Genomic DNA, 18,467 nt, shown 5'->3' with positions numbered 1-18,467 from the left:
ACATAAAGGGATTATTTTCAACTGCGATAAGTGTTCGGCTACCTTTACCTATAAAACGCACTTGTCGCGTCATATGAAACAAATTCACGGTATTTATTAAGCCAATTTTTTAATAACTCTATTGTAATAATATTTTAATAACTTTTATTTTACTTTTTCTATAATCATTTTCATTATTTTTCTATAATTATTTTCAATATTTTATAAGGTGTTTGCCCACAACCGAGAAATAATCACTCTGCCCACCCCGAAGTTGGAAAAGAACAAACGGACGATTTTTGGTTCAACGATGGAAATGAAGATTTTTTCGTTGAAGCCGACGATGATTTAAACTCCCCACGTATGTATTATTTTTTTATCTGTGTTATTTTTAGTTTGTTCATTTTTTTTATTTTTTCTAGAAGATAACTTCGAAAGACGTTCCGGTGGAGCTGCTAGAGCGCTTCGATATTCCTCAGTCGCCAATAATCTATCGTGGGTCTGAATCACATTCGTCAGTCGCCAAATATTTTATTCAAACGTTGGTTAAAATTTCTTTGAATATTGCAAAGCTTATGACGACCAATGTTCTGATCAAAATGACCGAGGGTGATCGACGAGTGCACGACGGTGCACCCATTGCAATCTGTGTAGTACAGTGTTTACGGTACGAAACCATAAGACTGCTGACCACTGTCATTTGTCAGGTAAATATCGTCAAACACTGTGCAATACATGTAATTTAAAGCTGCAGATGCCTAGTTTTGTCCCATGCTTTTTTCATAACTTGACAAGTTATGATTCACATTTAATCGTGAAAGAGCTGGGATATGATACGAATACGATCACTGTGATACCTAATAGTGAAGAAAAATGTATTTCATTTTCTAAATATATATCGAACGACATTACTATTTGATTCGTCGTTTTGATTGTATGTTGAAATACACTGGAATGAAATTAGAGCTCTTAAGTGACTATGAAATGTTACTAATGTTTGAGAAAGGTAAGTTTAAAAGTTTTGATATTGATTTTTATTGTTATAGGCATTCGTGGAGGATTGGTTCAAGCTAGCAAGAGATATGCTAAAGCCAACAATAAAAAAATGCTTGAATTTGATTCTTCAAAACCTAAATCGTCGATTATATATCAAGATGGTAATATAAATTAAAAATAATATTTTTTTTCTTTAGGTAATAATTAATTACGAAATTAGTTAATATATACCCTACATCAGATATTAGTTATATTTTCATAAAAAAAAATATTTTTTTTTTCTGTAGCTAATAATTTGTACGGTTGGGCTATGAGCCAATATATGCCCTACGGAGGGTTTAAATGGGTTGACCCGTCGTTGGAAGGACTTGATGAGCTTACTGATACTTCGGATATAGGGCGAGTATACGAAGTTGATATAGCTTATCCAAAGGATCTCCACGACAAACACAATGATTTGCCGTTTCTTCCAGAAAACTTGATTCCAACAGGTTCTGTCGAATATAAATTGATGGCAACGTTGGATCATAAAAAAAAGTATATAATTCACTATAAAAATTTGAAGCAAGCTATCGCCAACGGGTTGATTGTAGAAAAGGTGAAATTTTTTTTAATTATTTATTTTATGTTTCCATGATTGTAATTTTTATCGGAATTATTTTAGGTTCATAGGGTAATCGAATTTCGAAAATCACCATGGCTTGCAAAATATATTGAATTAAATACCGAAATGAGGAAACGAGCAACCAACGAATTTGAAAAGGACTTCTATAAGCTTATGAATAATTCCATTTTCGGTAGGAATTCATTAATTAATATATAATTAAATATAATAACTAAATATTATTATAGGTAAAACAATGGAGTCAATGCGTATCGTTTATCGTTCAAGTGGGCAATATTGGCAAAGCACGTTTCAACGGGTACTTCGAAATATGTCGGGGAAAATTTTTTATCTGAAGAATATCGTTATAATTTTTCGGGTTAGATTTCCCAACCCCATAAGAGATAAGACTTTCGAAAAAAATAACCCCGACGTTTCGGTAAATGTTTACGGGTTGATAAAGGTTGTGAAAGAACATTTGAAATACCCCGTAGATAAAGTGATACCGTTGAAAGTGAGTGATGAAGAAAAATCTATCCACTTTGATTTATTATTGATGACCGATAATGAAAATTTGCATTATTGTTTCATCTCTAATTTTTCAAGACTTGTGAGCGCCCAGCGGACAGCCCATGCCCACAGAGTGTTGTGCTGCAAAAGGTGTTTTACAGGTTTCGATTTGATTCCCCGAAAAACAAAATTAAGTGGACAAGAAGAGCCAATCAACACAAATTGATTTGTGGCCCACACAAACCAATTTTACCGGAAATGCCTGAAAAAAGTACTATGTTGGGGTTTGAAGGGTGGCGTAATACACAACGTCATCCGTTTGTGTTTTACGCCGATTTCGAAGCTATACTATCAAAGTGTCATGAAAAGAAGGGTGAAAACACTTATGCGATTCATTCGCATGAGCCAATGAGTTATGGGATTTCGGTAGAAACTTCGAAAGACGTTCCGGTGGGCGTCTTATTAGCGAGTTCTGTGCATTGAAGGCAAAGTCATACGCTTATGTTATAGCTAGAGATGAAATAATCAAGGCTAAAGGGGTCCGAGGACATGTGGTTAAAAATCATATGTCTTTTGAAGACCATAAAGTGTGTCTATTTTCTACTGATGAGGGTGATCACGACCCCTACAGAGAAAATATTATTATTTTTATTATTATTATTTTCTTATTTACAATAAGGGAATAAGTTATAGGTAGTTATCATAGAATCATTATAATAATGATTGCTTTAGTAATTATTACTTGTATTTATAAAAGGCAATAAAGTATATCCTACATATTATTGTAGTGTAATACTGGTAAATAATACTGTTATTCTAGTTAATTTATTTTTTTTATATATTTACATAGATATGTTTCCACATGATGACATACAAACTTTGGATACTCAGTGTGATGATGATGAAATATTTGAAATGGATATTGAACCAGTTCAATCGCCTACTACATCAGATATACAACCAATTACTTGTACTCAAAGAACAAAAAAAAAACTTAAAGTAAAAACTAAACCAAAAGCAAGAGGTAGATTGACTACAACAAATTTCAAATGGAGAAGAGGACCATTTCAACCCAAAGTTCATCAGTTTGACCCAAGTGTAAGTGGTATAAAAAAATTGAGTTTGATCTCAATGAAAATTCACCGATTATTGATTTTTTTTAATCATTTTTTACACCATCACTGTTGGGTAAAGTAGCATTTGAAACAAATCGCTATTGTTGATAAAGAAAACATACGTAACGGGAACTTTAAGGCAGAATCGTAAAAATAATCCTATAGATGTCATAAGACAAAAATTAAAAAGAGGCGAAAGTATTTGTAGGTATACGAGTGATGGTATTTGTGTCGTCAAATGTTAGGACAAACGCGACGTTTTAATGATTAGTACCGAATTTCCTCATGAAATGATTGAAATTTATACAAAAAAAGAAGTTAAAAAAAAGCCCATTTCCGTAAAAAATTACAACGAAAACATGTCAGGTATAGATAGGCAAGACCAAATGTCCTCGTATTATCCATTTGAGAGAAAAACTCTAAGATGGGAAAGAGATCAACCAAGCAAAACTTGATGATATTAATTCAATAATGCATCTCATACCTGCTGATGCTCAAGAATTTTATACACATTTTACAGGAAATGGTATCATTGTAGAAGATGTTAATGGTTTCAATGAGAATTTAGATTTTGACATAGAAACTAATAATATTGATTAATAATACTTTTTTTTAAATTTTGAATTACACTATTTAACTATTTAATTATTATAACTCAAAGACTGAGATATATTAAATGCTGTTAAGTTTAAAATTATTATTATGTTATTAAAAAAGGTTGTTGTACCTATTTGATTTTGTTTTAATAGATTTTTTTTTAATTTTGTATGTAGTTACACATACCTATTGTTTTTTTAATGATATTACTCAGACTGAGATAAATTAAATGCTGTTAAGTTTATAATTATTATTTTTATGATACTAAAAAAGGTTGTTGTATTTGTTTTTGTTTTAAGACTTTTTATTAATTTTGTTGTTACACATATTGTTTTTTAATGAAATAACTCAAAGACTGAGATAAACGTTACTATTTAAGTTTAAGAAATTATGTTTGATGAATAAAATTGTTAACTACCAAAGTTAGTCACATAAGTGTATTTTATTAAAGATTAAAAAATATGTTATAGCATACATTGAAAACAACCAACCATACCACATTTTTACATTTATCACAAGACAACCAACCACAAATATTAAAATAATAGTGAGTATTGATTGTATTAGGAATATATTAGTAAGTCATTAAAATAATAAATACATTCAATTAATAAGATATTTTGGTTTTAAATCATATGAGCTGTAAACAAATTTAAAAAATATATTTTTCTAAAACATCAATTATATCCATATAGAACATTAGTGGGATGGTTGCTTTCTGTATAACGCCATTCATTTGATGTACCTGTTTGATTTGTTCAATTAGATTTTATTTCTAAGCTTAATAATCTTATTCTCATGTAGTATTTTTCCACGGTCGTACTGTCCATTGTAACGGATACCCCTCCCATTTTGGCAAAAATGAGTAAAAGTGTCTCAACTTTTTTTATTGGATTTACAATATCCTAAAGATTAGGTATTTTGATTTAAATATTTTATTTTTTTTACTATTTCATTATTTGGCACTGAAAGGATTTAGTAGGAACACTAGGAACTAGATTTAATTTGTATTATCCGTAATAGATGTATACAGATATTGTCATACAGAAATAATTTTTAAAGTTTTTGTTTCTTAAAAATTATAATTTTATTAATTAAGTCATGATCTCATTTAACAGAATCGGTTCTATTAAAATATGTGTAATACGATCCACTAAAATATAAAAATCAAAATTTACAAACATTCAATCATTCTATGCAATATTTGATAGAAAATTAATTATATATACACTTAGTATTTAGTTTTGAATGAAATATATCATGAAATATTCTAATATATTTCCACCTAATTACAAATTGTACAACACTGTTTTTTATCACCTTAATATATATATATATATATGATACATAAATAAATAAGGTATAAGTGATAAAATTACTAAATCACTGTAATTAAATTATTATTATTATTGTTATTAATTGTCCACTTAACTGAGTATTGAGGTACTTTACCACACTTGTTTGTACAAAAAAAATTTTCTACACTGGTCACAATATATGGACCGTGATTATTTATGACAAATTATGTTTATAATTATTTTTCACCACAAAAGATGTAACTTACAAAACACTATGTAACAACAGTGGTTCTATTAACATACAAACAAAAACACTAAGAACTTACAGATCACAATGTCATGCCAGAGGTTCTTATTGTGTACATACTTGTCAATTTTGAACTCTATGATCAAAAACATACAAAATAATAAAGCATAACACCAATGCTATTCATTTTATTGATGTGTGGATGTATTACTTACATAAACAAGAGATCTATCGATCTATCTTGTAAATTAACTATTTTTTTTCAAAGTTTTCACTTTGTCCAAGTAAATACATCTGTAGTAGCAATTCTTGTAGCAATTCAAATACAATAGTAAGAACCTTTTATACAACAGTTAAAAGTGGATATTCAACACAGAATCAATATAAATAATTATTTTGTGTAGTATAAATATATTTTGACTTCATATTAGGTAAGTGTATGATGAATGATTAGTACAAACAAATTCTAAGTGTATAACAATCAATTTTAAATTAAATAAACAATGTTAACATTTCAAAACTCAATACAAATTTAAAGCTTTTGTATGACACATAAAACAGATCATTTGACTAACATACTTATTAAAAAATTGAAGTTATCTTATCACTATAAGGTTTTATAATTTAAACTTGTAATTATTATTTCTATATGACTAACTACTTTTAAGTTGGTATTAAAAACAATTAGCTCGTCTTAAATAAATACATGTTTTATCATCGGTTATATATTTTAACATTCTTATTAAAACAAATAACAAATTGGGACAAATATTTCAAGGACGAATTCATTAATTGAAATATCAATTATGATTTGTTAACTTACTAGGGTTTCAAAATTACTCCTAAATCATAACTTTAATGGCTAATATCCAAAAATAAGTTGTTAGAACTTTTCACATGTCATAGCTTATACAGTTTCAATTTATTAATTGTATTTACTGATAATTGGGCGATCAATGTCAGGGCATAAGTATGTGATAATACATATTCATTAACAAAACTCAAAAATAATTTAAGAAAACAAATATGCAATATGTAAACAAATGTATAACTAAGTCCTTTGTTAATATTTTTAGGCCAATAACTATCATGTAATAAATTATTATAAATTAAAAAAGGATCCCAGCATTTTATAAAAATGTAAATGCTATCAGTTAATTAAACAAACAGCAACACTATTCAGTAAATATTTAAATGATATTACACACTAATACACGACAACATAAACACATAGATTTAGTAATTTAAGCAATAGCCAACATGATCAATGGTGAGTTTAATAAAGTCGATTATTGCATTTACGCTGAGTTATCTGTTAAATCGAGTAGATCCAAAATTTGGTAATGCAATATTTATCTTCAACAATAATAATTATCCTTAAGTCTAATGTATTTTAATATTCAATAAATAATATAATAATATGACTGCATTTAAATACTTTTTATTTATAATATATTTAACATCTTACATTAATATACTATATTAAATTAGTTTATTTTTTGATTTACTTGTGCTGTTATTTTAAATAATCCTGTGTTTTTATTTTCATAATATCATGTTTCCTGTAAAGACTGATCCACGCTACAACTTACCTATCTTTAAATATAAATTAATACCTAGTTTAGCAATGAAGTAAAATAAGGGGTATAATTGCAAGGTCAATGCAAATTAATATTATTTACCATTAAATATTGTTTAACCTCTTCGTGCATGTAGGTATCATATGATACCGCAACTAATTTAAACCGCTTATAAAGCAGCTGTTAAATATTTTTGATCCATTTGTGCATAAAGATATCATATGATACACTTGATAACAACCGTCTCATAATATTCGTTCCTATGTTCATACTATATGAGAATTTTTAGTCACATGTGTGATAACCTCCTGTATTGATAATACGCAAAATATACCGACAAAACTGTTGTTATATCTCATCGTTAAAATATTTTAGCTACATCAAAAAATATTTTTTAGGTTTGTTTTTGTATAAGGTACACGTAAAAGTACATGTAAGAGTCAATTTTGATCGTTAACATCTATTATTGTTAGGTAATATACTCGGTATCATTTGATACAACTGTGCATAATTGGTACCTACAACTATACTAACAAAAACTATTACCTAGGTAATATTACATTTGTTTTTATTTTAGTAATAATAAATGGAGAAGTTGAAAGACGATGAAATTGAGTTATTCTTGGACTTTGAAATACCAAGTGACTCAGAAGTCAGCTTTTGTGATAGTGAAGACGATGATAGTGATGCTGAGAATAATAAAAACATAAATGATGACCAGGAAGATAATATTGAAAAATTAAATTTATTGCCTCAATATATTAACTTCTTAGGGGATATGGACAATGATATAAGGTTTGAAAATAATAATCCATCTAATGAGCCTGATGGCTTTGTAATAATCGACGAAAATGATGTACATGATTTTGATAGTTTTTTTAATAACATAATACTCCAAACACAAACAGATAGTAATGTTAGCAAACAAACTATACCAAAATCTGATGTTGCTACTCAAAACAATTTAGTCTCACCCACACAAACATCTAACCAAATTCTAAATCCTATAGCCACTCAGTCACTAACAAATAAAAAAATAAAAACTCCATCAACCGATTCTAAAAGTAAAACTAAGTTTAAAAAATCTACTTTACTAAAAATTAACAATAATAAACATAATTGTTTACCTGTCAAGAAAAAAAATACAAAACAGACAAAATGGTTTCCTGGTAGGGATAATAATCATACAAACTCCATACCTACTTTTACTGGCAATAAATTAATTAATATAAATGTAAAAGAAACTACTCCTTATTCTGTTTTTATACAATTATTCACTGAATCTCTTTTTGAAAAAATAAGAACTGAAACAATAAAATATGCTGTTCAAAATGGAAAAGAAAATTTCAACTTATCTATAAAAGAATTGAAAGTGTTTTTTGCAATCAACATAGCAATGACATATATAAAATACCCAAATGTAAGAATGTATTGGTCTTCTCAAGAGGGGTTGAGAATGAACCTTATTGCTGATGCTATGACTTGTAACCGGTTTGCCGAAATTAAAAGGTTTATTCATTTTGTAGACAATTATGAAAAACCTCAAGTAGTAACTGATAAATTTTGGAAAATTAGACCTGTTTTAGACATTTTACACAATTCTTTTCATTCAGCTATATCAACTAGTCAAAATATAGCCATTGATGAAATGATGGTTCCTTTTAAGGGTAGGAGTTCATTAAAACAATACTTAAAATCAAAGCCTAAAAAATGGGGATTTAAAATTTGGGTTCAAGCCGGAACCAATGGATATGTACATTGTTTTGAGCTATATCAAGGTGCCTCGAAAGACAAAAAATCACTTTTTGGTCCAATAGGTGATACAGTTTTGAAATTGTGTCATTCAATACATGGTGAAAACCATAAACTTTTTATGGATAACTTGTTTACTACTGTTCCACTATTAAGAAAATTAAAGTCTCTAAACATACATGTCCTTGGTACTTTAAGATTGAATAGAGTAACTGGAATTGAAAATTACCTAGTCAAAGATAAATTGTTAGAAAGAGGTAACTGTTCAATAGCCACATCTGATGACAATCTGACTGTTGTACGATGAAAAGATACTAAACTAGTACATACTATATCGACATATGCTGGGGCTAGTCCTGAAGATATAACTTCACGTTATGATAGGAAGGAAAAGAAAAAAATTGAAGTCACTCGTCCATTTGCTATACAGGAGTACAATAAATTCATGGGGGGTGTGGACCTCATGGATAGAATGATTGCTCATTACCCTCATGGATTCAAGAACAAAAAATGGTACTTGAGGATTTTTTTTCATTTTTTGAATATTAGTATAATTAACTCATGGATAATATACAAAGAAAATTGTCAAAATATACCACTTCTTCAGTTTAAAGCATCAATTGTTTGGACCATGCTCCAAATAGGAAAATGTGATACACCAAAAAGAGGCAGGCCTTCCTTACAATCTGATCCACCAAAAAAAAAAAAAAAAAATGTTTCCATTGTAGTTTCAGAAATAAGATATGATGGTAAGGAACATTATCCTGGTAAAACGACAAAAGCTCAAGCTTCTAAGTGTCATAATTTATATTGCAAATCAAGAACTAGATATATTTGTAAAAAATGTGATACTCCAGTTTGTCCAGAGTGCATGGAAGACTTCCATAGAAAATAAAGAATGACCTATAATATTTTTTTTTTTACTTTGTTTTGATATTTGTTGGGTAACATTTAGTATTGTTATGTTTATTTTGTGCAATTTAGTTATTGTTTACTATTTTTATTATTATATTATCTTCATAAGAAATATTACAAGTTATTATTTTAATTTTATACAGAGTATGAAAGAAGTTTTTCATTTATTTTTATTTTGTTAGTAACATATTTTTTATTTTATGCATATATTAATTGTATTACTATTATTCTTAATCTATTTATAATCACAAGCTGTGAAAGATTTAATTTTTATTTTATACAGGGTATGTTCAAAAGCTGTGAAAATATTGTTTTTATTTCATACAAATTGTTATTATTTTATGTTTGGATTACATTAAATATACAAACATCTTTATAGTTATTCAAGTTGTAGATATCCTAGATATTCTAGGGGGAATGTCCCCCTCCTACCCAATATATTTAACTTAAGTATATAGTTAATGTGTACTTAATAATTTTAATTTGTCAAAATTTAAAATGTATTAATTATAAAAATGCATTTAAAAAAAAAGTTGTTCCAAATATGCACAGAGGTATCATATGATAACGGGGTTGTAATCTATCTTCACGACATAAGGGTTGGTCCTAGATTTTTTTAACTATTTTTCTCATTATTTATGGCCCAAATTCTATATAGGAGATTTTTTTTTTGAAAATCTAAAAAGTCGTGCATGAAGAGGTTAAATAATAATTTTTACAAAAATGATTATTTATTAATAATAATTTATAAATTAATAATTTTACAAACAGTAATACCTCACATATTTAACAGAAATTCCACATATCTAGATTACTGGTAGAGCAAATCAAGTATTTAAATTTAATCGTGTACATAAAAAAATGAATGGTTTATTTATACATATAATGTTCAAAAAAAATATAAATTGTTTTAAATGCAAACATAAAGAATGTAGTCAATGTGTAACAATAATTATTCTGTTTTTTGTCTCTCATGAAAAGTACAAAAAATTTATTTGCGAGGTAGATATTGTCATTAGTGCAACAAAATTGACTTGCAATAATTTTGTTTTGTGAATTCTTTAAAAATAATTATAGGTAGGTATTATAGGTATATCTATTTAATAATTAAAATGTAAAAAAATTTTATCATAATATTATTTACACGTTATCAATTTTGTCGACAAGTTCAAAAATGAAATAAAGTTAAAAAGTTATTGTCATCAGCTTGAAACTATTACGAATTAAGATGCATAAACATTATTTAACAAAAATCCAAAAAAAACTTACCGGTCCGTTCGTCCTTGTTCAGGGTTTCGCAAATATCGAAACGATCCGGGTCTTGCCGTGGATAAATGGAAATACGTGTAATTAAAAAAAATGAATCGTCTGTCGTGCACAATAATGATGGACGGCGGAACAGTTTATTACAATCACAATTATTATTGAAGTCTGAACACGTGGGCAGAAATCGTCGGACGCCACGAACGGCAAGAGCGCACGGCACAAGTCCGGATTCACTAAAGAAGTGACGGCTGTACGCTGTTGAATCGGCGTCTGTCTGTTCGTGGCGCGGCGTAGTGTTGCCAGTCGGTGAGCCAACTCCGGAGGGGGTGACTGCGATGGTCATTGGCTAGGCGGTCTAACAGTGTTATCGTTCACCACAAGGTTACGGTTTAGCTTTACGACAATGCGGGTGAAATACTGAAATCCCACCGAAACACATTCGACACATTCGACACATTCCTTGAAAGGCAAACGACATTACAACAATATATTAACAGAACATACACGTTTCGTTTGAAAGAAAATAAAAAATAATTCTTTATTATTACTATTTCTTTTTGTATTCAATACCCAAAATTTATTACACATGTCCCTTTACATTATTTATCCATAATATTGTATTGTCAATATAGCCATATAGAATGTCGTTAAAATGATGGTCCCGATTTTTATAAGCGCTCGTGATCTTAAATACGACTAATACGAGTCTGAGGATTTTTCTATAGCGGCGGCTCATCGCTCATTTATACGTGCACAAGTGAACTATCTATCCAAACTTAAGAAAAATTGAAAGGTATTCGTTTAGTATGTGACCTACCAAAACTATTACCACAAAATAACGAAACTAATTTACAGTGGCGTATATAAGGGGGTTTTAGGAGTTCAACCCCCCCTGAAATGTATGGTTAGTACGGGCATTGATTTTGATAGTAGAATTAATTGGAATTTAAGAATGGAAATTTTTTTTAACCCCCCCCCTGAAATTAATGTCTATAATTCTATATACACCACTGCTAATGTATGCCATAAATGTCATGTTGAAACAAATATGTAGGTACACCGTGCACGAAGAAAATAAGATTGGCTACGGGTGAAATTCTTTACGATGTATCACATGTTCATGGGGAGTATTAAAAACTAAAATCCTATGAAAAATGCATGGAACATCAGCTGAAATGTTGCCACGTCATTTAATTGAGGCATGGTACCGATCTATTAACAGGCAAGAGACAATTGTTTTTTTAATTTTTGAGTGATGTACAAAAACTGTATTGCCAAACATAATTTAATAATATTTATAATAAAATAATTTTATGACTTTTAATTTTTACACTGATATTTTGTTGGTTGATATTGAATGTAATCCGTAATCTGTAATAATAAAATAACCTAATTTTATGATTTTTAATTATTTATTATTTAATTATTGGTCCGGTAGGTCACGCATACAAAACGAATATCCTTTACGGTAGGTCACGCGTCCGGTAGGTCACATACTAAATGAATACCAATTGAAAATATAAATCATTATTACGACACTAAGTACCTATGGACAGTTTAAGGCAGTAGTGTTCATAGAAACCCAGGAATACAACAAACGTAAAAATACTAAAAATATTATTTTGTTAAGTGAACGATTGGTACCTATATAAGTGTTTAACACTCTTACAGTATTGACACGGTCAAATAAACACTACCTATACAACATTCCGTTTTGTATAAAGACGGCCGAGAGCGGTGAGGCGTTTGAAACTGAAGTCAACACGTGTGGATGCTAGACTGTAGTCCTTAAAATGACCGATTTTCGATGTCACCGGTTCTTAAAATTTGTAATCAACAATAATTTTAAATGCGCAATAAAGAGTTTTCGTGTGATAGAAGTATGCAAAGTATGTCAGAAATTTTAACAAAAAATGAGAAATAATCAACAGTATATTTTGAATTGTCAATTTAAATTGATAATTTTTTTAGTTAGCTAAATAATTAAAATTAAGCTAATTAATTATTAGTAAATGGTAAGAACACTATGAACTCGGGATGAGTAAGTCACGAAAATATATAATAAAAATGTTTTTTCAACATTTACAAACGTTTAGTAATAATAATAATACTAAAATAGAATCGTATTTTCTCCAAATGATATTATTCAAGTGTGAAGACATATTATTTACAGTATATTATAACACATATATGTTATACTATAATAAATTATTATATTCTGGGGCTCAAAATTCTTTTGTAGCTTTAACAAAACTCTTGGAATTGGGTACCTAACTCATGCAGTAGGTTATGTCAGCGTGGGAACGCAGAATGCAGATGTCTGTAATACAATATAGATTCATTTAATATACCTTTTTTTTTCAGTGTAAACCGACGACGCCACGGGAACTGCTTTTGCACTGTCTCCGCGACGCCGCCACATTTAATATACCAAACATAACAAAGGAGAGACCGTATTGAAATCGTTACTGTACGTCCAGCTAAATGTTGTTTCATCCGTAGAATTCTGTTGACCATCGTAATCTAACATGCACTATACACAATAACTAACAAGCATATTTCAGGGAAAAGAAAAAAAATCGTTTTAATAATATTGCTAGTAGCCGCAGTTCGTAGTTCTATAAACTGTTTGCCTCCACTACTTACGCTCCAAAATTGACACCTATACAATACAATTATTGTAAGTACATATACAGAGCGTATCACAATAATCTGACACATTCAAATGTAATTTTAATGTGAAATTGTCATACCTCTATGATACACCGTGTATATATACATAATATTTTTAATAATACATTGTATATTATTAAGGTAAATATAAATTTTTCATTCTTGTTTTCATACTACAAATCAAATCAATCGCTTATTAAAAACAATCGGTTAATTGACACATTGCGCCTTGATCACAAAGTGTTCCTAATAAGCGGCTTCTGCTGTATTGATAAACGCTAGAATTACGTACTCGTATGTCACATATTAGTCCGCCTTAATCGTGATGTATTTCACAATATCCAATTAATAATAATATTATGATATAATATATATAATACTACCTAAGTGTCTCCGTAGACAATAAAAACAATACTACGCAATAGTGTACATAATATATATATATATACATATTTACGCCCAATGCGGTAGCAAAATTGGCAACCACCTAGTGCAGCATTAGTTTGGAGGCGATAAATATCGAATGAACCAAAATGATTTGATTATCAATTATTATATTATCTAATGTATAGAAATTTGTGTTAGTTGTTCAACAAAACACAAAAAAAAAAGTATGTAATAATATAATTATAATAATATTTCGTTTACGCGAACGCGGTAAATTAGAATAATTGCTAGGGCGCCAAAAAACCTAAAGCCAGTCCTGAAAATATCACAGTACTCAAATCCTTGATTCGCCACTGGTTGTAGGTTTGATAATCGTAAATTTTGACAAGCCATCATGGTTACTTTTCATATGATTACGCTGCACCATACTCGGGGTTTGGCACATTGTTTCAATTTGTAAAAGTGGTTATACATAATAATCTGTGTATTTAAATTTGTCAATCAAATATTATCATTTTTGCTACGGCGTTTTTTAGTATAAGTAAATACAGCATTACTAAGAGAACTCAATACATAAGTTTGAGAAAAATGCAGTTTTGTCTTTTTTATTTTATTATACCTTTATAATTATTTGTTAGTCTATTTGATTTAGTATAATACATATTACCCTTTATAGTTTTTTTGACAAAAAATGCAATGAAATAATAATTTATAAGTATTATTTGCATATTATTATACGCATATTATACGAATAAAAATTACTTTTATGTTATTAGCTATTTAAGCTGTTTAATATGTTAGGTAATAAGTTATTACTAATAACGCCTAATATTAGCGTTCTTACTTAGTACCTCTAATTTTTTCTTGTTACCAAAAATGTTTTAAAAAATGATAATTGAGTTCAAAGTTATAGTCTATTATTATATATTTATTATTATATTATTTAATGTGATTTCAAAAATATTTTTTTACAAACATTGTGTAAAACTATAATAAACCTATCAAATTGGCTGTATGTAAACTGCGACAAAAAAAAAATTAACATTACATAATCTGCAAAAAACCGATAAGATGCATTAATACATTATATATTAATAATATATATAATACATTATTTATACAAGCAGTGGAAATTTATTTTATATATATAATATAATATATCCATACTTTATACATACCGAAATGATAACATAATATATACTATATAGGTATATTATACATGCATCAAAATACCTGCAATGTTATTATTTACATATATCGTTTAATTAATATGTTATGTTAGAATAAGTTAAATACAAATTTGTAAAGAAAATCCAAATTTATTTTTAAGTTTTAACGCAATATACTAAATATCGGCTCTTTCACAAGTAAAAGATTATCACAAGTGATAATTTTACTTAGTACCTATGTGCTGTGTCATTTAATATTTTTTTTTAATATGGAACTTACAAAAATGTTTAGCCAAAACGGCAATCAATTAATAGTGTTAATCAAATTTAATTATAATTCAAAAATAAGTGGTTATTCAACATGGAATTACTCAAAGAAGACATGCAGAGCAAAATTACCCAAATTGATTTGAAACAACGAAAATATTACTATACAAGAAAAATCATTTTTTATACATAATCATGAATCATGAATCAGATTCTACAATTGAACGTCAGGCCGTAATAATATCAATCAAAAAACGATAAACGTATATTATGTGTCCAAGATAATATGTTAATTTTTTTTTTTGCCGTTTACATATCGATTTTTAGATATGCACGAGTTACATCATCTCAAAAAAATATAACTAACATTAGCTAAAAAATTCCAACTAAAATATTCTTATTTTCTTATGAAAAGTCCAAAATATAATATTTAACAGAACTAATTTGCAGGCATTTCAATATAAAATGTACAAAGAAATACATTATTGTGGCACAACATATAAAGAAAATTTATATTTAATTTAGGGTACTAGTCAACATTTTATCTTTAAAATAAGTGCTGTTTATTTTAGTAATCAAAAACAATAAAATTATGGTATTAGCTAAAAAGTTTTTATTAAATAATTTAAATGAACATTATCTGGCTTATGAAATACCTAATGAGCCACAAATATATGATGAACTATCGATTAACAATAGTGATACATTCAGTAGTCCACCCTTAAATATAATTAAAATATTAAATGGACAAACATTTGTACGATTAAAAGAATTTTTTTAATAGTTATGTAGATATGTAGATATTTGTACTATAGAAAATTTAACTTTTACAAATGTTTATACTAATAGTGATCGTAATACTACTAATACTCAATCTTCATTTATGGTGATACCTAGAGAAGAAAAAAATCAACTAAAATTATATCTTTATTATAATAATACAATTTTTATCAAACAATTTATCAATTCCATACCCACCAATATTATTTTATCAAATTAATTAATACTTTATGGGGTCATTATTAATAAATATTGTATTCAATTGATATATTTTTTTTTTGAATTTATCGTTATTTTTCGTTGAGTGCATTTCGCGTACCTCAGACTTAATAATATCGCAACTAATTATTTTTCTCATACCACCATTAAAAAAACAGTGTTTTCGTCCATTATTCAGTAGTCCATCAAAACGTGCTATATTTTCACAAATGATAAGAAAGTTAAAAACTAAAGTTAAACAATTACAACAGAAAGTACGAAGACAAAATAAATCTATCCAAAATATGAAAGACCTACTAAAAATTTTAAAAGACAAAAAATTACTAGCAAAAGAGTCAGAAGAGCTTCTACTGGAAAAATTGAATAGTACAACTTTGGAATTATTCCAAAATGTTTCCAAAAATAAAGGTAGGAAACTTACAGGCTATAGATACAGCAAAGAGATCAAAGAATTTGCTTTAACTCTTCACTATTATTTACCCAAAGCCTATGAGTATGCCAGGTACATACAAATACACTTAAATTTTGTATCCTAAATTGTATTAGTTTTAAATTTTAAATTACTAAGGAAACATGTGACTACTCTAGTATAGATCCTATGAAACCTTTTTATAGACAACCAGGGCCATAACTAAATAGCTAGAAATTTTCTATGGGGAGGGTCCAGTTCCATTGATAGGAACTTTATAACTTACTAGGTGCTTTTGCTCATCAGTCAAACTACCGCCATTAGCATTAATAAACAAACCAATAACATTATTTCAAGGATCAATAACTTTTAAAAAAGCTTAGATATTAGGCAAAATGCATTGGCAATCTAAGAAAGTAAACTTATAAGCTATTAGCTATTATTTAAAAAAAATTCGTCGGCATACACAATATTACGTGATTATGCAGTTAGTGTTAGTCTTCGGAGAATTGTTGTTTTGGAGTCCGAACGCGTAAGAAACAACAGAGAAGTGGATTGGACGCACAATGCTAACCATTCTTCAATATTTAGATTTTAACTTCGAAACATCGCGTTTTATATAATAACGAATTAGACATATAGCTTAATGGTAAATAAAAATTAAAATAAAAATAAAAAAATTTATATTATTTCAGAAATTTAGAGCCTATAATAAAATTTGGTTTATTCTCTAAGTACCAATACCTCTACAGGATACATTTTGTATTTATCATCGTCTTGGAGAATTTAGATTTAAAAATACATAGCGTATAAGAAAAAAAAATTACTCCATACCGAACCCATCTTAATATCTTTACCAACGAAATCACCTTAATATCTTTGCCAACTAATTCACTTTATCATCTTTACCGACGAATTAACTTATATGGGGGACATCCCACCACATCACTAAAATCAATTTTTCCATACCGTTAAAATCAATTTTAATTTAGCTCATTTCGCGTTCATCAGATCTAATAATTACAACTAATTTATTTTTCTCATGTCGCTTAACTACTTCTTTACGTTTAATTAAATTTATTACGAAGACAACATTTATAAATCATGGATAAAGAATCACGTAAGAATATTGTTTATTATATATATTATATTATGTTACAATATTATTTTTATTCAGTTAATGAAGTCTTACTCATCATTCTAAAAAAAATGCCGGAGGAAGGATTAAAAGATATATGTGGTGTGGATTGCTCAATTTCCGATCTGTGCGAGAAGTGTAGAAGGAGAAAAGCTGAGTTTTGCAAAAATTATCATTTAGTAAATAGTTTGAGATGGTTTAGTATAATAAGTAGAAAATTTTTTAAAACAAAATTAGACTGGTTAATAGACGATGTCGCTTTATATTCAAGCTATGATTTGGAGGTGATTTTACGAGAGATGTACGAGAAGGTTTATAAAATTATATGTGACAGTGTTCATGATTTTTGGGAGAAAAAATCATAAAAAAATATATAACAAACATAAAGAAACTGTAAGTAGTAATTATTGGTGTAATTTAATTTATAAGATAATAGAGTTAAGATGTAATAAGGTAGAAGTAAGAAATGTAGTAAATGTACTTATAAGTATAATTTAAGTATAAAATTGGAAAAATTGTCAAATAATAACTACATCAAAACATGTATGTGATATTGATTTTCAATT

At 28.2% G+C, this 18,467-nt stretch overlaps 2 protein-coding genes across 2 annotated transcripts in view; one reads left to right on the top strand and one right to left on the bottom strand.

Annotated features, from left to right (window-relative positions):
- LOC132924259 (uncharacterized) overlaps positions 1–18,467 on the bottom strand; it is a 93,054-nt gene that overhangs the window by 62,447 nt on the left and 12,140 nt on the right. Inside the window, 1 exon segment of the mRNA XM_060988455.1 lies at positions 10,863–11,318. Within this exon segment, the coding sequence (XP_060844438.1) occupies positions 10,863–11,202 (340 nt within the window). The 5' untranslated portion in view covers positions 11,203–11,318.
- LOC132924262 (uncharacterized) lies at positions 223–1,956 on the top strand. Its single transcript, XM_060988461.1, has 4 exons — positions 223–985; positions 1,026–1,136; positions 1,263–1,573; positions 1,640–1,956. Exons 1-4 carry the CDS (start codon positions 916–918, stop codon positions 1,796–1,798), a joined length of 651 nt encoding a protein of 216 aa, XP_060844444.1. The 5' UTR covers positions 223–915; the 3' UTR covers positions 1,799–1,956.

Source organism: Rhopalosiphum padi, chromosome 3 (genome assembly GCF_020882245.1).
Source record: "Rhopalosiphum padi isolate XX-2018 chromosome 3, ASM2088224v1, whole genome shotgun sequence".
In the NCBI taxonomy this organism is placed as follows: domain Eukaryota; kingdom Metazoa; phylum Arthropoda; class Insecta; order Hemiptera; family Aphididae; genus Rhopalosiphum; species Rhopalosiphum padi.
The sequence above is the reverse complement of the archived record's forward strand: the minus strand, read 5'-3'. Positions and strand labels throughout refer to the sequence as shown.